At 38.1% G+C, this 26,562-nt stretch overlaps 1 protein-coding gene across 4 annotated transcripts in view; it reads left to right on the top strand.

The window, feature by feature from the left end:
- Positions 1–223: 223 nt before the first annotated feature.
- LOC135215295 (uncharacterized) overlaps positions 224–26,562 on the top strand; it is a 95,774-nt gene continuing 69,435 nt past the window's right edge. For all 4 annotated transcript variants that reach the window (XM_064249842.1, XM_064249844.1, XM_064249843.1 and 1 more), the window contains exons 1-2: positions 224–380; positions 13,713–13,846. In XM_064249842.1, coding sequence (XP_064105912.1) covers positions 344–380; positions 13,713–13,846 — 171 coding nt within the window. In that variant the 5' untranslated portion in view covers positions 224–343. The remainder of the gene's footprint in view (positions 381–13,712; positions 13,847–26,562) is intronic.

Raw genomic sequence — 26,562 nt, 5'->3', positions numbered from 1 at the left:
ATAACTCCTGTACTTATTAGTAGATATGGTTGCCATTTCTTTTTAGACGAGATGATCCGTTTATGTATGTAGATGAAACGAGAGCAAGCAAAGAAATTTTAATTGTCAAAACAAGACATAAGTAGACTATCAACAAGACTGAGTAAATTTTTGCTTTTCATTTGTAGGTTATATTTCCCGGCGCGGCATTCAGTTGGCTGTTGATTTTACCCTCCCTCCTGTTGGCAAGCTTTCAAGAGGGTATGAGACTAAACCCGTAACTCAGAGGGTCTTTCTTCCGTCGTCTTGCTAGGAGTGAGCACGTGAGACTTGGTCCCCCTACAAGGGTACATCGGTTACCAGCATGCCTCCAAAATTTGATCCAAACGAAATCAAAATCGGTTAGTGTTGTTGGTGAACTGTGCGGTGATTACCTTGTATAGTTTTAAAACACTTACCTTGGGCTCATCCATTTCTTGCAAAAAAAAAAAAAAAAAAAAAAAAAAAGAAAAAGAAAAAGAAAAAAAAATCAGTCGTTAGTGAGTGAAAAGGAGCTTAAGGGCAGCTAACGATGCAAATGAGAAGTTACACATAACGAATGCTCATGAAAAGAAAGCTTAAAATAATAATTGTGAAGTGTCCATTTTTGATAGTGAGAAGATAAACAAATTAGACGATTCCGTTTAACTGAGTATATAACTAAGAACCTTCTATATTTTTCTTTGCAGTCTCTGGCACAAAAGCGTTAATTTTGGTCTTTAGACTAAGCAAATAAAAACGAACAACCCATCTTAACACATGAGTATACGTATAGCTAGAACGACTCTGGCCTCGTGCGTTTACTGTGGGTTTATAAATAGAGTAAATCTCTCTCTCTCTCTCTTCTCTCTCTCTCTCTCTCTCTCTCTCTCTCTCCGTCTGTGTTCGTAAAACTCACTGAGAAGTATTTGAAGAAATTATTTGAGATGTGATTAACTTTTCCGTATATTAAGGCTTGTCCATACTAAGGAAACATTGTTTGCCAACAATGTTTACATAAGGTTTGCAAACTGTTTCCAGACTGTTTGCAAACAATGTTTCCTGTCCAGACCTCAGTTGGCTATTTTAATGCATTGGAGAAAAAGAGATGAGTAAGGAAGTCTTTAGAAAAAGGAGCGTGTCTTACTGACTTGCCTCTGGCGGAATTTAAGATAGATACACATATACACGTAGACATACATACTTATGCGTGTATGTATAATTGAATATATATATATTATATATATATATATATATATATATATATATATATATAATAGATATATACCTTATATATTATATTATATATATATATATATATTATAAATACACACATATATATATATATATATATATATATATATATATATATATATATATATATATAAATATATATACACACAGAAACCCGAAATGTTTTCCATTCTGGATGGGAAACAAATATGCAGCAAACAGTTTGCAAACAATGTTTCCTAGTGAGGACAGGCCTTTACGTCTGCTCCTTTGTTTATTCTCCTAGTTTTTTTTTCTTTTTAAATACTCTCGAGCAGATATGCAGTGTCACCAGTGGCGGTTCGTGCGTTTCATTCATAGGGGTGCTGTTTATTACATGATTTTAAAAAAATTCATTGATATTAAATGCATACACACACACACACACATACACTACTCTCTCGTCTCTCTCTCTCTCTCCTCTCTCGCTCTCTCCTCTCTCTCTCTCTCTCTCTCGCTGAACCGCTCCGGCGCTCCCGAAAGCTACTATTTTGAATTTTACTCATTGACATTAATGCGGTTATAATTTTTTCCCATTTACTGCAGCTCGCCATTGAGTTGATTATTTTGCTCCCCTCTCCTTTACGCGCGGACTGGCTACCACATTATCATCACCCTGCTAGCAAAATTAGAATTGCGGAACACCGCGGTTCCACATATTGTTTCAATTCATTTGCTTTTTCTTATTTACATAAAGAAAAGAACGGTAATAAATTTTTAAGGATTATTGATAATCTATACATAATTTCTCATATTCATGTATATATTCATAATTTTGTGCATATATATATATATATATATATATATATATATATATATATATATATAGATATATAGATGTATATATATATATTATATATATATATATATATATATATATATGTATATATCTATCTATCTATCTATCTATCTATCTATCTATCTATATATATATATATATATATATATATATATATATATATATATATATATATATATATCTATATCTAAAATAAACGTAGTTTCCGCAAGATCTTTCGACGTTCAACGTCCATTACTTAGCGGACTAACTGACTTACATGAGGAATTGACAGTACAGGAAAACTCGTATAACTGACAGATAGGGATTATAAGGAGATTAGTACCTAGAATCCGGCACACCTGGAGAAAGAGTAACCTTTCCGAACAAGCATAAACATGGGTACAATTTAAAAAACAAAAGGATTAAATCAATCTGCTCAGACACAAGGACAAGACAATTAAAGGATAATATAGGGTGACAGCTATTCAGAACAAAAACAAAAACTTATTCTCAATACATATTCACAATACATATTAAATATAAATATACAACAAAGATATCTAAGCAACTAATTTGTATTTAAGTCTGTAATTATATCTTTCAGGTCATTCTTAAACATGTTACAAATGCAAGGGTCTAAATGAAACAGCCACGACTGATATCAAAATTACAATGTGAAGTAAGTTGTATTATAGCAGATTCTAAAAGATTTCGTGATAAGACATCTTTTGACCTTGCAATTACTGAACTACCAATCCAATTTATTCGGTGGCTGTTTTCACTTAAATGAATGAATATTGCATTAGATGTTTGCCCAGATTTTACAGAATATTTATGCTGGCTTAATCTTACTTCTAAGCCCTTGCTCGACTGTCCGAGTTAAAAAGAAGGGCAGTCCATACATGGAATTTTATATATTATGTTGTTGCTTTCCCTGGGGCCATTTTTTTATTAACATTCCTTTTAGTGTGTTATTATAAGAAAAAACAAGGTTTAACTTAAAGGCTTTTAACAATGATTTAATGGTTTCAAATCTGTTAAAATAAGCTAAACTAAGAATGTTCTTAGAAATTTTCTTTTTCTGTGTTACTTACACTATAAAACTTTTTATGGGCTTTATTATAACAAATATCTAATATCTGTGAAGGATAACATAAATCTTTCCCTATTTTTTCTTACGTATTCAATTTCTTGATCCAAATACTGGGGACTGACAATGCGCAATGTTCATGAAAACACAGAAGATGAACATAAGTTGTTGGTTGTTTCCTATAAATACTGAATTTGCATTGAAATGGTTCTCTATGTATCAAAACATCCAAGAAAGGGAGGCAATTGTCTTTTTCCAATTCTAGAGTAAACTTAATCGATGGTACCTGGTTATTTAATTTAGAGAGTAAATCATTTACATCAATACCAGCAGGCAGAACAGCTAAAATATCTATAACACTTTACAGGAATATAAATGATATTAGGAATGTAGCGTTTTCAAAGAATTCCATGTACAAGTTTGAGAGGAGTGGTGATAAAGGGTTTTCTGTTGCCATGCCAAATATTTGTTGATAAAATTAACCATTGAATATAAACTTACAATCACAAATGCACATACTAGTGAGTGAAATAATGTGACTTATGGGTAGTGGTAATTCATGCTGAGTTAGTTCATTACTAAGATATTCTAAAATAGAGTCTATAGGGACTTTAGTAAAAAGAGAACATACATAAAAACTAACGAATCTATCAGTGGGGCAAAGAGTAATTTTGTTTAATTTATCAACTAAATCTAGAGAATTATATATATGAGAATCGGAGATGGTTCCAAGTAACGGGGACAAGATCTTAGTGATATATTTCGAAAGTTTATATGAAATTGAACCAACAGTACTGATAATAGGCCGCATAGGGTTATTTTCTTTGTGAGTTTTGACAATATATATATAAAGTATAGTATTATATAGTTATATAATATATATATAATATATATCATATATAGATATAATATATGTCTATATATATATATATATATATATATATAGTTATATATATATCATATTATATATATCTATATATTTATGTATATATATATATATATTATATATATGTATATATATGTATATATATATATATATATATGTATATATATATATATTATATATATATATAGTATATATATATATATATATTATATATATATATATATATATATATATATATAATGGCTCCTCATTCTCAGCTCAAGTAAAAGAAACAAATTCTTTTGAACTGAAACATTATAACAATACACTCTACTTTCTGTCTGAAAAGACAGGGGAAGGGATTTGTTTCTTTTACTTTTGCTGAGAATGAGGAGCAATTTTATATATATATATATATATATATAATATATATATATATATATACATATATATATACATATATATATACATATATATATATATATATATATATATATATATATATCATATATATATGAAGTAATAAAAGTCCAAACTTATGTAAAATGTGTATCAAAAATACTTAAACCGTCTTTCAAGTATTTTTAATACATATTTTACATAAGTGTGGACTTTTATTACTTCATATATATGTATATATATATATACTATATATATATATATATATATATATATAATATATATATAGTATATATATATATATATATATATATAATCAAGGAGTACAAAAGAAAGAGCAGTCAGATGAGGCATTCCTGTTATCCCTTCCCCAGTCTTTTCAGACAGAAAGTAGAGTATAATGTTTTAGTTCAAGAGAATTTGTTTCTTTTACTTTAGCTGAGAATGAGGAGCCATTCTAAGGAAAAGACCCCTGCAAGACCCCTTCTGAAAGGTGCAAGTAGTTAAAATGAAAATGATCTTGTTTAGTGTTGAATAAATCAAAGAAGTTTGGTGGGAATAAAAGTTATTTTATGGTGGAGCGAGTGCCCAAGGTAGAAAGGGAGTTGGTATAGTTCTGTTAGGGGAACTGAAGAATGAAGTGATGGAGGTGGGTGGGAAGAATGACCGAATCATGAGTCTGAAGATATGCTATGGAGGGGAAATGATGAATATTGGTTGGGCATATGCACCACAATTGAGTTGTACAGAGGAAAATAAGTATTGGAGTGAAATGAATGGAGTGATGCAGGAACTAGAAGAGCACGAGAGGGTTGTGGTGGGGCAGATTTGAATGTCCAATTTGGAGGTGAAAATGACATAATTGGGTGTATGCATAGAGATAATGGAATAGAGAAAAGCCTAGGAGGGAGGGGGTGTAGTGAACTTTGCCATGGCATCTTACATTGTAATAGTAAACACATTTTTCATCAAGAAAAGGGGACACCTAATTACCCACAGGAGTGGTGGTAGATGATCTCAAATAGATTCCTTTCTTTACAGAAGGCAAGAGCTATTAGAAGTAAAAAAAAAAAAAACACACAAAGTTATCTCAGGCGACCATGTCGGCCCCAGCACAGACTTTTATATACAGACTTAAAGCTGAAAAGAGATAGGTAAACTAAAACAAAAGGATCAGGGAAAATCTAGAGGTTCAAATTATTTAAGGATAGTGAGAAGAGAAGGGAGTTTTAAAGGAAAGTGTTGGAAAAAAATGATCTAGAAGCTGAAAGTTTTCAGGAATGGTGGACACATGATACATCAGAAATTAAGAAGCATGGAAAGGAAGTAGTTGGGGAAACATCTAGGATGGTATGGGATGACAAGGAGAGCTAGTGGTGGGATGAAGACATACAGAAATCAATAAGAGAGAAGAAGTAGGCAAAGCAGAAATGAGAAGAACCACAGTTAGGGGAGGACAGGAACAGGCTCCGGGAGAAAAACAAAGAGGTAAGGAAGGTGGTAGCTCGAGCTAAGGCAAGGACATATACAGAACTGGGAACAAGGGATGAACTGAAGAATATGCTGAAACTATCAAAGGCCAAAAACACATTCACCAAAGATATCACACATATCAGGCAAATTAAAGATCGGTATAGTACTATTGTAATTAGAAAGGATGACGACATCTTCAAAAGATGGAAAGAGTATTTTGAACAACTGCCGAAGGAAGAAAATGAAAGACTAATAAGAGATAATGGACTTGTGAACATAAAACTGCTAATAGGTTTCTCTAGGCAAGAAGTGGTTAATGCCCTAAAGCATAAGAAGAGCAGGAAGGCGACGGAACCAGACTTTATCTAATTGGAAGCATTAGGAGATGAAGGAATGGAAATCCTTTATATTCTGATGATAAAGATTTTAGATCAAAAGAGGATATCAGAGGAGTGGAGGAAATGTATATTGATACAAGTTTTCAAAGGCAAGGGGAACGTTAGAGAATGTGGTAATTATAGAGGTATTAAACTGATGTCCCACACCTTGAAGATGTTAGAAGGAATGATAGACGATAGCCAAAGGCTGTGTATTCACGATCAGGTTTACATGTTAGGCGACCTTTCAGTTAATTGGTGTTCATAGACCTTGGTGTTCGTAGACCTTGAAAACCCCTGTGACAAAGTCCCTGGACAGAAAATTTGTAGGTGTTTGAGCGGGAAGATGGTCCCATAGATGTACTGGAATGTATAAACCAGAGTGAGGAGCAGTATTGAAGAATCTGAGGGATTTGAGGTGTGGGATGGATTACACTAGGATCAATCCTTAGCCCATTTATTTCCAACACCATGATGGATAGTGTGATGGGGGAGGCAAGAGTGACAGTGTCATGGAGTATATTATATGCAGATGACATTGTGTTGTGTGGTGGGAGGAGGGAGATTCTGGAGGGGAAGTTAGAGAGGTAGAGGGTAAACACTGGATGATGGACGAATAGGAATAAGCAGGTCAAAGACAGAATATATGTGTACCACCACTGAGAGGGATGGCAGGGAGAGTATAAGGTTGGATGGAGAAGAAATAAAGCAAATACACAAGTACAAATACTTAGGGTCTATAGTAGAGGCTGGTGGAAGAATGGATGAGGACTTAATCTCTGTATGGCAAGATGTCATCTGCAGATTTTGTCATTATTATGTTTATTGCTGGTATTTTACTTTTTCATTATTGCTGTGATTACTATAAAGTTTAAGTTGTTTTACATTCAATTTTCGTATTTAGCCCTCTGGACCTAACTACTGTAACCACCTAAGGTCTCTAGTTGAAATTTAAGTTATATAATCTGTGCACTAACTGTTATAACTCTCAATGCATTTTTTTTCTCACTAATATTATTATTGTTATTACCAGTATTATGATTACTATCTTTTATGCTACCTCAGCTGTTTTGTGGATAAGTGCCAATTATTCATTTTTTTATCATGTATCATGTATCTAGATTGTGTATGTTACTGTCTGTAATTTGTATATTCCATGCATATGGCCCTCAGCTGAAATAAAGGATATTATTATTATTATTATTATTATTATTTCGGAAGGAGACCCTCTCGTAGACATGTTTTGTTAAAAATGACTGCTGCTTCAGCACTATTAATCTTATAAAGAGTCTTCTCTATCTTTCTGATGACGGCTTTCTCGTTGTTGCTTAGACTGGCGAGCAACGCACCAAAGGGCATGGTAAAATTCGGTTGAGTCATTTGATTTATTATTGCTTATACAATTCTCTCTCTCTCTCTCTCTCTCTCTCTCTCTCTCTTCTCTCTCTCTCTCTCTCTAACGCGACGTTTCCTCCTGATCGACAGGACATTATCAAGCGATAACTGCTGAGGGACTGAATTCTAGTGTTGTTGTTGTTGAAGATTAAGCTGGCTTTATGCCAGCACGAGCTCTTGCTCATAGAGCACAATTCTAGTGGCGAGTCCTTCTCCTTTTATCGTGGTGTTGCGAGCTCTTCAGTACGGTCAGAGCACTTCTCCGGCAGGTCGAGTTTTTATTGGTTCCCGGGAAGTTGACTCATACGGCGGGCGTTGACGAGTCTTGCAGACCTTCTGGCTTCTACCTGCGTGACGTCACCCCTGGTATTATTCTCATGTCCGGTGTTCGTTCCATGCGCGCTGGTACTTTCGTTAGGGGGGAGGGGTGTGGTCCTCCTCACACACGTCGGTATCAGGAACGCTTCATGGGTGGTATTGAGGGGAGGCTTTTCCTCGAGGATGAGCAGCGCTTCTAGGAGACGCAGACGTCGTGGGTCAGGTGCTCTCCCGATGATCTTAATATTCCTGACGATGTCGTCTCTCGTGATGTTTCTGCGGTGTACTGCAAGGGCGTGCTGCCTAATGGCGCCCTCCTGGGCGTGGCAGGAAATCCTTTTTTGACAGGCGCATCGTCGTCATGCCGATGTAAAAGAATTCAGTCCCTCAGCAGTTATCGCTTGATAATGTCCTGTCGATCAGGAGGAAACGTCGCGTTAGAGAGAGAGAGAGAGAGAGAGAGAGAGAGAGAGAGAGAGAGAGAGAATTGTATAAGCAATAATAAATCAAATGACTCAACCGAATTTTACCATGCCCTTTGGTGCGTTGCTCGCCAGTCTAAGCAACAACGAGAAAGCCGTCATCAGAAAGATAGAGAAGACTCTTTATAAGATTAATAGTGCTGAAGCAGCAGTCATTTTTAACAAAACATATTATTATTATTATTATTTTTTTGCTCTATCACAGTCCTCCAATTCGACTGGGTGGTATTTATAGTGTGGGGTTCCGGGTTGCATCCTGCCTCCTTAGGAGTCCATCACTTTTCTTACTCTGTGCGCCGTTTCTAGGATCACACTATTCTTCATAAGTCCTGGAGCTACTTCAGCCTCAAGTTTTTCTAGATTCCTTTTCAGGGACCTTGGGATCGTGCCTAGTGCTCCTATGATTATGGGTACAATTTCCACTGGCATATCCCATATCCTTCTTATTTCTGTTTTCAGATCTTGATACTTATCCATTTTTTTCCCTCTCTTTCTCTTCAACTCTGGTGTCCCATGGTATTGCGACATCAATGAGTGATACTTTCTTCTTGACTTTATCAATCAACGTCACGTCTGGTCTATTTGCACGTATCACCTTATCTGTTCTGATACCATAGTCCCAGAGGATCTTTGCCTGATCGTTTTCTATCAATCCCTCAGGTTGGTGCTCGTACCACTTATTAAAGCAAAGTAGCTGATGTTTCTTGCACAGGCTCCAGTGGAGGGTTTTTGCCACTGAATCATGCCTCTTTTTGTACTGGTTCTGTGCAAGTGCCGGGCATTCGCTTGCAATGTGGTTTATGATTTCATTTTTCATATTGGACTTCCTACATATGGGAGAGATGTTATTTCCGTCTATCATTCTTTGAACATATCTGGTTCTTAGGGCCTGATCTTGTGCTGCTGTTATCATTCCTTCAGTTTCCTTCTTTAGCTCTCCCCTCTGTAGCCATTGCCATGTGTCATCGCTGGCTAGTTCTTTAGTCTGTCTCATGTATTGTCCGTACATTGGTTTGTTGTGCCAGTCCTCTGTTCTGTCTGTCATTCTCCTGTCTCTGTATATTTCTGGGTCTTTGTCTACTTTTATTAGTCCTTTTTCCCATGCACTCTTTAGCCACTCGTCTTCACTGGTTTTCAGATATTGCCCCAGTGCTCTGTTCTCAATGTTGACGCAGTCCTCTATACTTAGTAGTCCTCTCCCTCCTTCCTTTCGTGTTATATATAGTCTGTCCGTATTTGCTCTTGGGTGTAGTGCTTTGTGTATTGTCATATGTTACCTGGTTTTCTGATCTATGCTGCGGAGTTCTGCCTTCGTCCATTCCACTATTCCTGCGCTGTATCTGATTACTGGCACTGCCCATGTGTTTATGGCTTTTATCATATTTCCGGCGTTGAGTTTTGACTTGAGTATCGCCTTGAGTCTCCGCGTATATTCTTTCCTGATCATGTCTTTCATCTCTTGATGTTTTATATCCCCTCCTTCCATTATTCCCAGGTATTTGTATCCAGTCTCATCTATGTGTTTGATGTTGCTCCCATCTGGTAGCTTTATCCCTTCGGTTCTCATTACTTTGCCTTTTTTTATGTTGACTAAGGCGCATTTTTCTATTCCAAACTCCATCCTGATGTCCCCAGATACAATCCTTACTGTCTGGATTAGGGTATCTATTTCCTTGATGCTCTTACCATACAGCTTGATGTCGTCCATGAACATCAGATGGTTGATTCTGTTGCCTCTTTTCTTGAGTTGGTACCCGGCATCCATCTTATGTAGTACTTTTGTCATGGGAATCATGGGTACTACGAAGAGTAGTGGGGACAGTGAGTCGCCCTGGAAGATCCCTCTCCTGACATTAACCTCTGCTGGTCTTATTCCAGAGCTTGTAAGTATTGTATTCCAGTTGCGCATTGTATTTTTGAGGAAGCTGATGGTATTTTCCTCTGCCCCATATATTTTCAGGCATTCTATTAGCCATGTGTGTGGTATCATGTCGAAGGCTTTCTTATAGTCTATCCATGCCATGCTTAGGTTGGTTTTCCTTCTCCTACTGTTCTTCATTACCATTTTGTCTATCAGGAGCTGGTCTTTTGTGCCCCTACACTTCCTTCTGCAGCCTTTCTGTTGGTGGGGGATGGTGTTTGTCTCCTCTAGGTAGTTGTATAGCCTTTCACTGATGATACCTGTTAGTAACTTCCACATTATTGGTAGGCAGGTGATAGGCCTGTAGTTACTGGCTATATTTCCCTTACTCTTGTCTTTTTGTACTAAGGATGTTCTTCCTGTGGTCATCCATTTGGGTGCATGGTGATTTGAGATACAATGCTGGAGTTGTTCTGCTATTCGTGGGTGTAGGGCCTTGAAGTTCTTGAGCCAGTATCCATGGACTTCATCGGGACCTGGGGCTTTCCAGTTTGGCATTTTCTTTAGTTGGTGTCTGACTGTGTCTGTCGTGATCTCTGTGAATCTTTGTTTTATTCTCCCTGTTTCTTCTTCCTTGACTTCCTGGAGCCATGTTGCATGTTTGTTGTGTGATACCGGATTGCTCCATATGTTTTCCCAGAGTCTCTTACTTGGTTCGGCTTCAGGAATTTCTGGGTGGTTGTCTTCCCCTCTTAGTTGGCTGTATAGTCTTTTCTGGTTGGTTCCGAATAGTTTGTTCTGTTGGTATCCCTTATTCCTGTTCATGTACCGTTGGATCTTGTGTGCTTTGGCCTTAAGCCTCTGATTTTACATCTTCTATTGTGTTGTTTAGTCCCCTCTCTTGTACTTTGTATTTCTCGTTGAGTTCCTCCCTTGTTTTCTTGCTTCTTAGCCTTTTTTCTGCCATCTCTTTCAGTTTACTCAAGTCAGATCTCATCACCATGATTTGCTTTTCCAGGCGCCTTTTCCAAGGAGGTTGCTGTTTTGGTTTCTGTTGGGTTGGTTGTGCTGGTGGTGTTGGTGTTCGAATCCCCATCAGTTCTGCTACTAATCTTGCTCCTGCATATGTCAAGTTATTTGTTTCTGTGATACTGGTGGTGTGTATTAGGCCCATTATTTCCTTGACCTCACTTGTTTTCTCCCTTAATTTCTTGGTGTTGTAGGCTTTCATGGAGGGGATCTTTGTTCTCTCTGTGTCTGGCTCCATCCATTGTCTAATCTTTTCTACCCATTCCGTCCTCTCTGTTACTTCGTCGGTGTTTCTTCGTGTGTCGTTGTTTGATACCTCATCCTCCCTGTCGTCTTCTGTGGCATCGTCTCTCAGTTCGTCTTCGTGTAATTCGTTGTCGTGTGACATTTCCCTTTCCAGTTCTTCTCTTTCTGTTGGGGAGAGCCAGTTCTTTTTCTTTATGTTCCTTACTTGGTCTGCCAGTCTCTGCTCTGTTTGGGGGGTGTTATTCCTCTCATTCCAGATGTTGACCAATCTTCTTCTATATCCTCTCTCCGTCGGGTTGCTTCTGATGTAGCATCTCCATATTTCCTTATTTTCTTCTCTTGTCCATTTCTTCCTTTTTGCCTCTGTAGCTCCAATCTCAGGCTGTTGATACTTTACTGTTGTGGTGATCAGTTGCTGGATGACGACCTCCAAGTACCTGACCGTCTTCCCCTACAATTGGGTTGAATACCTGGTTGCCGGACGAAGCTCCTCTGTTGCCAGAGGTTCCATTTACGTCGTTGTCGTTTATTCCTTCATTTCTTTCCATCATTGCTGAGTTTTTTGCTTATTTAACCCATAGCTGGACCCTACCCCATCAGGGGATAGGTACTCATTTTTACAGCTGAGTAGACTGAAGAAATTATGGTAAAGATCCTTTCCCAAGGAATCAACGCCGAGGGGAGCGGTCACCCATCCAACGACTGACCAGCCCCAATGTTGCTTAACTTGACTTAAGTCTATTGACGACCTAACCCACTCTTCCACGGCGCCACATTATTATTATTAAGTCTATTGACGACCTAACCCACTCTTATTATTATTATTATTATTATTATTATTATTATTATTAATTATTATTATTATTATTATTAAAACATAGGCTACAAGCAGGTGAACAATTGGAGAGCTGCCTCTGGATTCCTTTGTGACAAAAGACCATTATGACTAAAGGGATAGCTCCATAAGGCAATGGTAAAACCAGCTATGCTGTATGGTACAGAAATAGCAAGTATGACAAAGACAGAGGAGATGAAAATAGACAGCAGAGATGAAAATGTTAAGAAGTGTCTAGTGTTTCAGGATGGAAGATAAGATTAGGAAAGAGTATATAAGAAGGTTGACAGAGGTGATTGAAATGTCAAAAGAAGTGCAGGAGGGGAGACTAGGATGGTACAGACACCTACTGAGAAGGTAGTAAGACCATATTGGAGGACATGCTATTGAGATGGAAGTGTAGAGTAGATGTCGAGGAAGACCAAGAAAGAGATAGAGAGACTGTGAGGGGATTCTGTAATGCAGATGGGCACCACAAAGGTAGATGGAGCTGGTTCATCCAAGATGGCCACTCTATGGAAACAGGACTAAACTGAGAAGTAGTGTTGTGATTAAATTTTATATTTTATCTTTTACAAAGTGTTTTAATCATGCCATTTTAAAGCCAAAGGCTGCTACCACCATAACAGAACAGGCAAGACAAGACATAGCAAGGCAAGTCTCAATTCTGCACTTTTTTTGTCAGATGAACAGAAACTGGGGACAATCACTGACCACCACTTCTATGAGGTTAAAGCTGTATTCTTTTATAGATATTTCGAGGTTTAATCAAACAGGTGTGATTAAGACACATTATGTGATAATCAAATTTTGAACTTTATTATTTCAAAGTTGAGTGATCTTGTCCTCAGCACTACCACTGCAGTATTGTCACAGAAGGGCAATTTTGGCTTCATAGCCAATATTTTCTATTTGAGTAGCATTATCATAAAGATTATTTACTGTTTCAAAGTCCAAATCTAAGTGTGACCCTGTTATTTCAGACCTCAGCCATGATTCAAATTTATTGGTTATAAACTTCAACATAGATAACTGATTAATTAGCAGGGGAGCCCAACACAACACTAACATTGGGGATAATAATTCTTATGGTGTACATTTGCTTGGATTTTTGAATATGCTACCTTCCATTGTTGAAAATTAACCATATACCATATAACTTATTTTAATCTAGTCATGAGTTTCATGAAAATCGTTATTTTTTCTTTGGAGACAATTGAATGTTCCTGTAAAACAGCCACTCCTGTATTTAATAGTAAATATATCCTGATTCATTTTATTTGTTTGTGCAGTGAAGTTAAGAGCAGTGGGAGGTGAAGTTGGTGCCACCTCTTCGTTGGCTCCAAAAGTCGGTCCTCTTGGTCTCTCCCCTAAAAAAGTTGGCGAAGACATATGTAAGGCGACTGGTGCATGGAAAGGTTTGAAGGTAAGAGTATGGGTTTTTAAGTATTAGTACTTGATAACCGTCATTCACGTAGGAATTTTAATTCACAAGAATTTGTCAATTAAAAAATTTTCTTTGTTTTTTAACCAGATAAATAAGGTCTATATCTGTTCTAAAATAGTGCCTTAGACATATGAGATTTTCAAAGTAATTCGTATTTTTACTAACATAAAAACATGGAGCTCTTTATGTAGGATTTTTCTTTAAACAAGAGCTGGAAACAGCCATTCAAACTCCGGAACATGATGTAATAACCTCAACCACCACACAATAAATATTTAAAACTCTTATCTTCAATATTTACCTTAACAGACAACAAAATCCACAATGGGTGGAATAAATTGTAAAATTACCAAGAATGTTCAGAGAGTGATTCAAAAGGGACAAACAAACACCTAAAAAACCCCCACTTAATATACATTACATAAAGTTCAGATAGAAATAACACCTGAACCTATTAATACATATGTTACAGTATCTAATGGACCCTGTTTTAATTAAAAGGAGAGAAATCACTAAATGTAACTCTACCTACTTGGCATTTCCCCGTATTGGCAACTGTGCATCTAAATCAAATTATTAAACTCTAGGCTAAAAGCAAACGCAGAGATACAAAAATAGTCTTTATTTTCCCAAAAGAGCTAACATGAAAATCAAAGAAAATGAATTTAAAATCACAAAACCGTGAAACACCATTAATGATCTGCATAAGCATATTGAATAAAACTGTCACCAACTATTCTCACTGTCAAAAAAAAAAAAACAGCACCAGTCTTTCTAAAATAAATGTCAAATAGAGAATTCCTTTTCGGTTGTGACAAACTGAATCCGTCTGTGAAAGAAACCACACTTATCAGAAATCGAGTAGAATAAAACATTCTCCAATAATATTAAGTTTCGCACCTCACTTCTCCTTTTAGAGTATCTGAAAAATAATTGTCACTGGTTTTTAAAATTGTTCTTTACCATATGAGAATCTTCTGAAAGCTCCTCAGCCCTCCAAAGTCTCTGGTGGTCATTACACAAATCTGTCTTTTAATTGCCCATACTCACTCCACCAGGGGATTATATTAGCATTCAAGCGCCCTAATGGGCATACAGACGTATGCACGATAATCTACTCACAATTCCAATGCACGTGAGTTCCTAAGTATCATGCACATGCCCTGTTTGGTGCACAAACTGACATACACACGCAACTGCATTTTTCTGAAGTCATGATCATACGACTTCCGACCAACCAGGTCAACTTGTGCACCCCCTTGATCTTGCTGGTGTGGCTTAGTAATGTTATGACTTTGTCTCGTGCCACATTCTGAGGAATTCACCGTTTTCGAATTTTCCAAAACAGTCGAGACTGTGCTGCTATGCATTTCAATCTGCTTGCATAACCCATTGCTAACCTAATTTTAATTACTAGCCTTACCAGTGCGTTTTACATGGCTCGCCTACCACCTAAACTGTGTCACGTGACATGCTAGCCTGGCACTAATCCCAATGTCCACATAATCTTTATCTTGTCCCATGACTCAAGGCAACTTCTGACGCTGGTGTCCTACCCCATCGGCTGCATCCCAATTTCACAGCCCGAGCAATGCACATTGTGACCATCATTATTGCCACCATAACGGCAATCACTGGAACTGTGTAATGATCTGAGAAGAAAAATCATCCTCTCCACTCTCCTCTACTGGAGGAACTGTAATTGTCTCCAGTGTAGGCAGAACTTTTACCACCTTGTGGTACTCCTGTAGGTGTATTAAACAACCTTATTGATGACTTGTAGCCTCCTATGTTGCTGAACTTGAAATATTCCGCAACTCCCATGCAAGTGCTTCGTGCACCCGCCTTGTAGAAGTGTTGTAGATCCCTTGTTTGTCCCAGAAAGTATCTTGAGATGACTCCACACGAGCCATCGAAGATTTCCAGTCTCTGTAGTAGCGATCTGTGACCTCGTCAACCATGGGGAAGACCATACATCTGGTGCGGTAGATCCTCATAGCTGTTTTCGTTGTCACCACTCGTCTAATGGCCTTCTTTCTTTTCTTTATTTGTTCTCCTTAATTTGTTTTAGTTTATAGATCCTTTATCGTTTCTTGCTTTATTTATTGTTAGTTGTTAGAGTCTCGGGCGGCTTAGGAAGACACAGTGCAGGTTTCTTACTTCATTAACACACTAGTAAAAATATACATAAAACTATAAGTTAAGTATATGACTACAATCGAAGTGTGAGCCTTTCTTGAATCTTCTAGCCCACAACTGTGAGGTTCTGGACCCCATGCCTCTTCGTCTCCCGGGTATTTTTTTATCTGCTCCTCTGCTCTCTGCTTGCCTTCTGGAAGGTTCTTTAAAGGAAATTGTCCCACCTAGAACAGAAAAAAGACAAAATGCAAAATTGTGTAATGTCTCCCTTTTTATCATTTTCCTGTCCTCTTGATCTTCAATATATGCATCAATCTAGGCAGACATATCTTTTCATCCAAGATTAAAAATCTGTTTCCTCTCTTTTCTTCAATAACTCTAAAGGGACCCTCAAACATTGGACCTAACTCATAATTTAATTCGTTTTCCACATTAATTTTCAAGAACACATTATCCCCAATAGCAACTTTAGCATCTAATGGTTTCCCATTGCTTTTTTCCACCATCTCTCGAGTCTTAGCCTCGAGGTTTCGGCTGAGACAAGCATGTCTCTCCTTTGCCGTAGAGTTTAATGACTTAATTGTGTCTTCTCCACGGGAAGGTATAGGCAACAAATCAAATGTGCCTCGCGTCTGGCAACCAAATAATGCTTGAATGGAGACATTTTAATAGAATCACTGACCATAGTATTAATGTTATGCCTAACTGTATCTATATATCTATCCCAGTTCCTATCATTTCCTCCTACAGTCTTCCTGAGAGCCTCGAGCACTTTTCTGTTTGCTCTTCACGTAACCCATTAGCTTCGGGTCTGGATGGAATTATTATTACTTTCTGTATCCTCATAACTTCTGCCAGACACTATAAGGTTCCATTTACAAATTCCCTACCATTATCAGTCAATAGAACTTATGGTGTTCCATACCTACATATAAATCCATTGAAAAATTTTGGCATGCACTACATTTCATTGGGTCTGAATGTGGATTTTACATCAAATGACCTACAACAGGTTGCATTAATTTTACTGCTGATATAAATATATAAGGTCTTACGAACAATGCCACAGCCACTTCATCTGCTGTTTTATTCTTTAGAGGGAAAATTTCCCTACCCTCGTCAGTTCATCTATTACTACCAATAAATACCTTTAGCCATACCCTGATTCACAAAAATTTCCCAAGATATCCATGTGCACTCTCTGAAAGGGCCTACTTGGTATTGGTTATGACCCTAATTTGCAAGATGTTACCCTTGTGGGTTTGCAAGCATTGCACATTGTACACTTTATCAGAAAATTTTCCACATCTGCCCACATATTTTTCCAAATATACTTATTACGCATCTCATTATGTCTTTTCCACCCCCAAATGTGGACTACCAAACTTGCAATGTACTATATCTAAAACCACCGGAATTAGGACTTTCAAAATCTCGATCTGTGTCATATCCCCTTTACTTTCACTCATTATTAATTTGTATTTAATTTTCCTAACCAACGGACTATCCTCTTAATTCTAAACCTGAAAAAGGCAACTTATAACTTTTCCTGACTAATTCACCTCTGAGGAATGGTTTTGCGCCTTGCCTTTGCTCCATGAGACTGATATCCCACTGTATAGAATCACCAGTAACTACCCCAACTTGAAATCCTTCAGTCTTATAAAAACTACTAAGGGCATCCTCTACCACATTATGTCTGCCCTCTTTGTATTTCATCTTTGCATCAAAATCTCTAATGGTTACAACCCATCTAGCTCTTTTAGACGACAGGTCTGGCTTATTCAGAAGATCTAATAATGTCTTGTGGTCTGTAAAAACTTCTACTTTATTCCCCATTAACAACATTTTGAAATGAACATAACTTGATACCACAGCAAAGGCTTCCTTATCTACTGTAGCCATTAACCTTTCATTGCTACCCTTTGTCTTAAATTTCCTGCTACAATAACTATTGGATGGAATTTTCCTTAAAATTTCTGCATAAGGTAAGCACTTATACCTTCCTGACTGGCATAAGTTACTAGTGTTAAAGGTTTGCTGAAATCAGGAAATTTCAGAACTGGAGCATCTCCCCTGTAAAATTGAATATCTTCCCACAACACATCTGTTAAAGGAGCTGTCAAATAGAAAAACCTTCCACAAACCAACAGAAAAAGCCAGCCATTCCCAAGAAAGAACGGATGTGTTTCTTTGTCTTAGGGACAGGAAAATCTGCAATTGCTTCGACTTTATCGTCATTTACTCTAACTCCCTCTTTAGATATGACATGACCTAAGTATGTAATCTGCTTCTTCAAGAAATTGCACTTGGCTAACTTAATTTACAAACCCGCTAGTCTAAGTCTCCTAAGAACTTCCTTGAGCACTTCCATGTGATGCTGGATCAAGTCTGTTGCAATCAATATATCATCCATGTACACAAAGACATTTTTACCTAGTAGCCCGTGCAAAAATTTGTTCACCAACCTCATAAAAGTCATAGGACTACTTGATAAACCAAAAGACATCTGCATAAGCTCAAAATGCTCCTTGGGCAAGGAGAAAGCCGTATATTCTCGGCTATCCTCACCAAGAGGAACCTGCAAAAATCCCTGCATGAGGTCTATTGAAGGATATATTCTATGTCCCCCAATTTCTACAAAAAGGTCAGGTATGCAAGCAACCGTTTAACGGTCAGTAATTGTTTTCTCATTTAACTTACAGAAATTTACACATACTCAGACTGAACCATCCTTCTTATGTACCACCAATGAGGGAAAGTTATATGGAAACACACTGGGTCTAATAATTCGTTCCTCTTCCCATTTACTAACCTTTCTCTACCTGTTCCCTGATTTTGTAGGGTATACAGTATGCAGGAATAAAGATGGGTTTGGTCCCTTCTTCTAGATTCACCTTATGCTCTATCACCTTAATTAGCCCTAACTTATCCCCCTTTAAAGCCACAATATACCTAAATTCAGCCAAAACTTCGCTTGCAGCCTCTATATGCTCCTTGTAGTCTGCATCAGCTAATCCCTAAAGATTTTCTTCCTTATTTGCATTTCTGACTCTAAAAACTCAGTTTTCCCGTCTACAATAGCCATTGAGCCACTATATCTACTCCAGTCTTGGAGGTCTACCACATAAGTATTCTTTTGATACTTCCTAACTGCATCATTACAATTCAGCAATTACACCCATGTAACCCCTGTATTTGATACTTTGTTCCCCGATACAGTGTTAATGACACCTTTTAATTTTTCACTATCCTCAATTATTCATACCTCTTTGGGCATTTTCACTTTGCTCAGCTTGACTTTCACCATAGTCATTGTACCTGGATTTAAAATAACATCCTCTGATAAAACACCTTAGTATCTGTGGTCATTATACATAGTACCCTCATGTTCCACATCTACATGAATATTACCCTAATTTATATAAGTATCCCCCATTCCATCAACCATAATCCCAATGTTAGTATCAGTATCACCAATTAATATCACTGTTATTGACTGTACCACCATTATTATTACTGCCAATGTCACCACCACTATCCCCAATAACACTATTATAATTGCCAATATCAATGTCTTGATCAGTAATATTACCATTATCACCACCAGTGTCACCGATGTGATCACCAATATCAGCATTATTACCACCAATGTCACCGCCGCGATCACCAATATCACCATTATCACTGCTGTGATCACCAATATACCCATTAATACTGCTGTGATCACTAATATCACCATTAACACTATTGTGATCACTAATATTCCCATTAACACCACCGTAATCACTAATATCACCATTAACACCGCCTTGATCACCAATATCCTCATTAACACCGTCGTGATCACAAATATTCCCATTAACACTGCTGTCACTAATATTCCCATTAATACCACTTTGATCACCAACAGTATTATCACTAATATCCCCCATATTAACCTCAGTATCCTTATTTACCTCAGTTCCATGTACCCCCACATATGCAATAAAAACACCCGGTATCCCAACCATTTTGATACTAACATCGGTATGGACTGATATCCTGTCTCCTACATGCAGGATGGCCCAGCAAAAGTCTGTTGCCCAACGCAACCCCTTTTATCACCAAAAATGGTCCTATTAACACTCTGTTACCCAGAGTGAACTGCCCTCTTATAAAACCTAAGGTATTTAATCTATGGGCTGTCTCTGTTGAGGGTTTCAAAGGGTACTGGGAGAACATGTACAGATATAGTTCGTGGCCCATTAAATTAACTGACGCTCCCGTATTAATAAAAATGGGGATTTCCACATCCCCACTGTTCCATATTCAATTGGCCTGGGCTCTGGAGCATCCCCCACGAGACCACAATGTCACATACAAATCATCTGTACCCTTTTTCTTGATTGGTTTTCCAAAAATTCCACTGATCTCTTTGTCCCTTTGAGTAACCTGCTTGGGAAGTTCTCATAGAACTCTCAGATTTCTGAGGAGTGGGTCTTGCATCCCTCCGTTTCTGTGATGGACAAGACTGCCAAAAGTGATCTGCACTTTTGCATACCCCACAGTATCTGACTCTACATAAGTTTCCTTGTGTTCCACTTTTGCACACAATCAAGGAGAAGGAAAACTTAAATCCCTTTGTGTTGCATTCCTTGGACTGGTCCCATTAAAAAATGTACTATTCACAGTGGGACATTTGGACACTTGTTTCTGAACTTGGGAATAAATCAGTTCTTCATCTGATGCAGGTTCAATCTTTTCATCAAAGCTATCTACAATGGCGTCTGGGACATCGTGCAGAAGCTGGGAAAAATGAAAAAATTTGTGTAAGTTATCAAGGGAGATCTTATTACCATTTACTCATGGGGAGTTTTTCAATTTCTGTATCCATTCTCCCACTTCATCAAAAAGTTGAGAGCTGTGCTCAACCATGGTCTTCTGACCTTTTTAATCTTGCAGAAACCTCTTTGGTCTCTCACCATATCCCCGTGTTCCTTTGTTCCATAGGCTGCCCTCAGAAATGCTTGTAATTCGATCCATGACTGCCATTTTGTATACTGAAAACTACAGCAGCGATGTGCTAAATCTCCCCTCTTGAAATCCAACAAGGCTTTTCCCTCTGTAAATGCTTCTGCATCACTTCTGATTCCCTTGACGTCTAGGAAATTATTAACCCCTTCGATAAAAATCTACACTACCTGGGAAAGAACGCCATCAACAATGCTCCGAAAAGGGTGAACCCCTGCTGCAATATTCGTGACTTTATGCAGCAAAATATGATAACTATTAACTGCTTCCGTCATTTTGCCTCTCTTAGAAAAATCCTTAATATTCAGGATTTGACCCGACCTCAATAACATCCATAATATTTCCAAAGTTTCCCTCACAAATCACCAACAACAATAAAAACAAATATACCAATCTCCAACACATCAATATTTTCAAAGTTAATGTTTCTCGAGTCTACAGGAGGAAAACTAAATTTCCTGTTTCACGGTCAAGTTTAAATAGCTGACCGAATGTGGGTCATGGGCATAGCAAAAGAGAGAGAGAGAGAGAAAAAAAGAATGAGTGGGAGATGTGTCTGTTTCTCTCCTTCTTGCTACCCGATAGGTTCTGCTGACTTGCGATCCCAGGTGCTAAACTCAGCAAAGCCAACCAGCCCGAATCTCTGCATGTACCAACACATGCTCACACAAAAAAAGAAAGAAGCAGCGCACAGTGCTGCGTTTTCCCCTCAATAGATTAATTCCTGAGATAGTAAACACAGAAGTCATACATCTTTAAAAGGAATCAAATCACAACATCCTATCTATCCACACTTCAGTTAAAAAGCCCCACCTAATGAAAAGGAAAAGATTAATAGCATGATCTCTTGAGAGGAGAATAAAAATAGAATTAACACTCACCAAAATTCCTCTTTTCCCATAGCATATCTGCTTGTTAATTTCTCTATGATCCATGACCCCAATACACCGATAACCCCGCTGTACTTATCCCAATAATAGCCACTGTATTTAAATAACCACACCGAATTTACAACACATGTCACATTAGCACACCCTTTGAAACATCACTGCCTTTCAAAGGCTGAACTCCTTGACCGACTGAGTTCTGTTGACTTCAACTTAAATTCTAGGCTAAAAGCAAACTCTGAGATACAAAAATAGATTTTATTTCCCCAAAAGAGCTAACATGAAAATCAAAGAAAATGAATTTAAAATACCAAAACCATGAAACGCCATTAGTGCTCTACATAAGCATATTGAATAAAACTGTCCCCAACTATTCTCACTGGCAATAAAGCACCACCAGTCTTTCTAAAAGAAATGTCAAATAGAGAATTAATTTTCGGTAGTGACAAACCGAATCCATCTGCGAAAGAAACCACAATTATCAGAAATCAAATCAAATAAAATGTTCTCCTATAAATTAAGTGTTGCACCACACTTCTTTTAGAGTATCTGAAAAATAATTGTCACTGGTTTTTAAAACTGTTCTTTACCTTATCAGAAAGATCTTCTAAAAGCTCCTCAGCCTTCCAAAGTCTCTGGTGATCACTATACAAGTCTGTCTTCTAATTGCCCATACTCACCACACTAGGCAATTATATTAGCATTCATGCACCCTAATGGGCATACAAATGAATGCATGCTAGTCTGCTCACGTTCCAATGTATGTGCATTCCCACGTATCATGCACATACCCTGTTTGGTGCACAAACTGACATTGCAAGCAACTGCATTTTTCTGCCGTCACGATCATATGTCTTCCGACAACTAGTGTCTCCTTCCGCATTCTGAGGAATTCACTGTTTTCGAATTTTCCAAAACAGTTGAGGCCATGCTGCTATGCACTCCAATCTGTTGCCGACCTAATTTTAATTACTAGCCTTACCAGTGCCTTTTACACATAAATCCACAAAAACACTCATACATTTATATAAAAAAAACACACTTATTCCCTTATAGAAAGAAGGCAACAAGAGCGAAAGATAAAAAAACACTCACAGAATAACCTATCAATATATAGGTTCATTTATCTTAAACAAATAAAGACTTAAATATATGGATCTCCTCAAGACGGGAATAATACACCTTCACGTCATATACAACCAAGCAGGTTGGGAGAAGCTAGGACCCATCAGGCAGTAACAGCGCCAAACATTTTCTTGTTTGTCTGACGACTTAAACAGGAATAATATACCTTACCGGATATTGGAGAATACCCCCTGGCATAAATACTGAGGCTGAGGTGAAGATGGATGAGATGTGAATCTTTCCAGTATAAGGAAAAATGGCTTGGTCAACAGGGGTTGCTGCAGTCCACCAGGGCAGGTAATCTCAAAATTAATATCAGCTATAGCAGCAACAGGTAAACCAACAGGCAATCTTAGCAATCTCTATCAACGGCTCAGAAAACAGAATCTCTTGCAATGTTCCACATACAAGATGAAAACTCTCGAAGAGGAGGAGCTAAGGTGATGTGTTTTACAGATCAAAAGGCTGGTGAGGAGGATAAGCAAAATCCTTGAGAAACTCTGCCTCAGTGGCTTAAATCTAATATTAGAAAAAGTGATTATATTAATGCACTAAACTTAAAGAAAAAAGGACAACATACTGACACCTCATCACTCAGCAGAAAAATAATTTACAAAAGATATTTTTTTTTAAAGTTTTACATTAAAAGATTTCAATCCAAAATTAATTTAACTTGATGAAGTGACAAAAAATGATAGATATTAATGCAAAATAGCACAAATTAATAGTTACACCACACAAAAACCTTTCTCTAAAATGGTACGCATGCTGAAATTAGTTGTGGCAGTTTCATAATTTTTCGTTCATCTGCCTGACGTATGATTCATGTCTTATAATCTATTTTTCTTTTCGAAGATGGAAGAAATATTATGTAATGATGTTTAAAAAATCATTGATATCTCTAGAACATCATGTTATGTTATTGCGCAAAACTATTTTCCATAAAGCAAAATTGATGTGAACGAAATGTCATACCACAACCACTTACATGCATTACTAAATAGATAGCAGACACCTATCACTAGAAGCATAGCATAAACATAGTCCTTACATTATCATTTCAACGTTAAGTTGAACATAGTTGAACGATTCCATTTGTCAAATTTTACAGAAAACATTGGAAACTCAGGAAATGCTATCAAGGATAGAAAAAAATGATAACCTAACAGTGTGAACCATGCGACCTCACTCTATTGTTTTCTATGTCGTGATGTGCGTCAGAATCGACTATCAATGTGTCATTTATCAGTTTAAGAAACATCCCCCACTGAGTGAGAGACAATTATTACACTGCATTCGGTGCAAGTTCCTGTTAGAGAGATATCAAGAAAGCTTAATATACCGAAGAAAATCATACATAGATAAACCAAATTGTTTAGAGAATGGCAAAGTTTAGAGCATGGGCTGAGAAGTGGAACGCCTCAAGCACCATAAGGGAGCAAGGCATTACAGTAGTGTAAATGTTGCTGAGCATCATTCATTTGTGAATTTTAAATTCTAGCTCCTCGTCACGATATTGTTGAACCGGGAATCGCTGCTACATCTACGCCTACGAGGGGTGTCTGATGAATACTTTAGATAGAGAGGGAGAGATTTTAAAACATACACTTGAAATCCTTGATAGGTGTCTAATGAATAAGTTTAATGAATAATCAAACCTACTTTGTTGGATGGGAGATTCAGTCAGGCTTACTTTTTTGCTGTTGGTTTTTATCGGAGTCCAGTGAATACCGCAGACAAGGAAGGAAATGGATTAGATGATGTATGCATTTTTTTCTTCAAAACCTAAATAATACATTTTATTGGGAGTATGAGATTGCAATGAGACAGAAACTGTCTCATTGCTGATGGAAACGGAGTGCCCGGCCCCAAGTCTCGCGACCCGTACACAGACAGAGGAGAATTTTGTATTTCTTAGCAATTAATAAAATGATAATAGCAAAAAACCTAATGGACATACATTGATGAATTATATATCGGCAGAAAGGCCAGGAAATTCTACATACAAATATATACATGTGATTCTTGCTGCTTAGCTAGATGAGATACAAGATTGTGATTAGTAGGTAAAGGTCTTTACAAGCACTCCCCCCAAGACAATTGTTAATGATTAATAGTGAATAATTGGAAAATTGTACACTTAATCATGATATCTTGTTGGTATCAGGAGCCGTCCTTGAGTTCTTGATATTTGTGCTTGTGGGGTGGTCTTGACTGTTGAGTTGTCCGGTGGGCCTGCCGGTATGTTGTCCTTTGTCCGGCCCCTGGGACGACCTCGACCTAATCTCGGGATGTCGATTTCTTTGCTTTAGGTCTTGTTTTGTGGAGGAATTTTTGGATGTCTGCCGGTCCCCTCCCGAGTTTCGTTTTCCATCAGTAAGGCTGGCTTTAATCTGTTGGTGCATACCCAGTTTTCCCACCCGTGGATGTTGACGAGGTAGGCCTTTGAGTTTCTTGTGATGACTCGGTATGGGCCTCTGTATGGTTTGGACAGGCGTGGGCGGCAGGCGTCGTCCTCAGGATGATGTGTGTGCAGGTTCATAGGCCTTCTTGGCTGTAGTTATGTGTTCTGTCTGTGAAAGTCTTCCAGAGGGGTGCGAACTCCTTTGCTATTTTCCTTAGTCTTCTAAGGGGCGTATCTTGGTTGTCTAGTTTCATAGGGAAGAATTCGCCCGGTAATGCTAGTGCTTCTCTGTAGACTTTTTCTGCAGGAGATTCTTTGGTGTTCACTTCTGGTGCTGTTCGAAGTAATAGCAGGACCCAGGGCAGCTGTGCCTTCCTGTTTTTGTCAGTACACCGTGCCTAGTACCGCTTTTAATGAACGGTGGGCCCTTTCCACCATTCCGTTGGCCACGGGGTTGTATGTCGTCGTGTTGTGGAGTGGTGTCCCTGTCAGGCACGCCAGGGAGACCCAGAGTTCTGACAGTAATGCTGAGCCCCTGTCTATAGTTATGTCATCTAGCACACTGAAACGGCTTATCCAACTTATTAGTGTGGCTTCCGCGCAGGCACTTGTCAATGCTTCTGCCATTGAGTTTGCATCCAGCCATCTCGTAGATCGGTCTATGACTGTTAGGGGTATCTGGTGGCCCCCAATTGTGGCTGAGGTCCTACGACGCTCATGTAAATGTGCCTGAACCGTCTTTGTGGTTGAGGGAAGTCTGTGATGTCTGATTCAGTGTGCTGGGTAATCTTGCTTGTTTGGCATGATACACAGTTCTATGCCCATCTCCGCACGTCTTTTTTTTATCCCGTGCCACGCGAACTTCTTGGTCATGAGGTGTGTTGTTGTATGTCCTGATGGATGGGAGAGGTTGTGGATGATGTCAAATACCTGCTTCCTTCCTAATGCGGGTATCAGGGGATGGGGGCGGCCTGTGCTGGTGTCGCAGAGAAGTGTCGATCCTTGCTCTCCTACTGGCACGTCCTTCCACTTCAGTGCGGTGAGTGCCGTGTGGTAAGCTGGCGTTTCAGGGTCTGCAGCTTGTTCCTTCGCCAGGTCCTCGCAGTCAATGCCTAGGTAGACTGAGT

The sequence above is a fragment of the Macrobrachium nipponense genome, chromosome 5, assembly GCF_015104395.2.
Source record: "Macrobrachium nipponense isolate FS-2020 chromosome 5, ASM1510439v2, whole genome shotgun sequence".
NCBI lineage: Eukaryota > Metazoa > Arthropoda > Malacostraca > Decapoda > Palaemonidae > Macrobrachium > Macrobrachium nipponense.
Note: the sequence above shows the minus strand (reverse complement) of the source record. Positions and strands in the feature narration are given on the sequence as shown.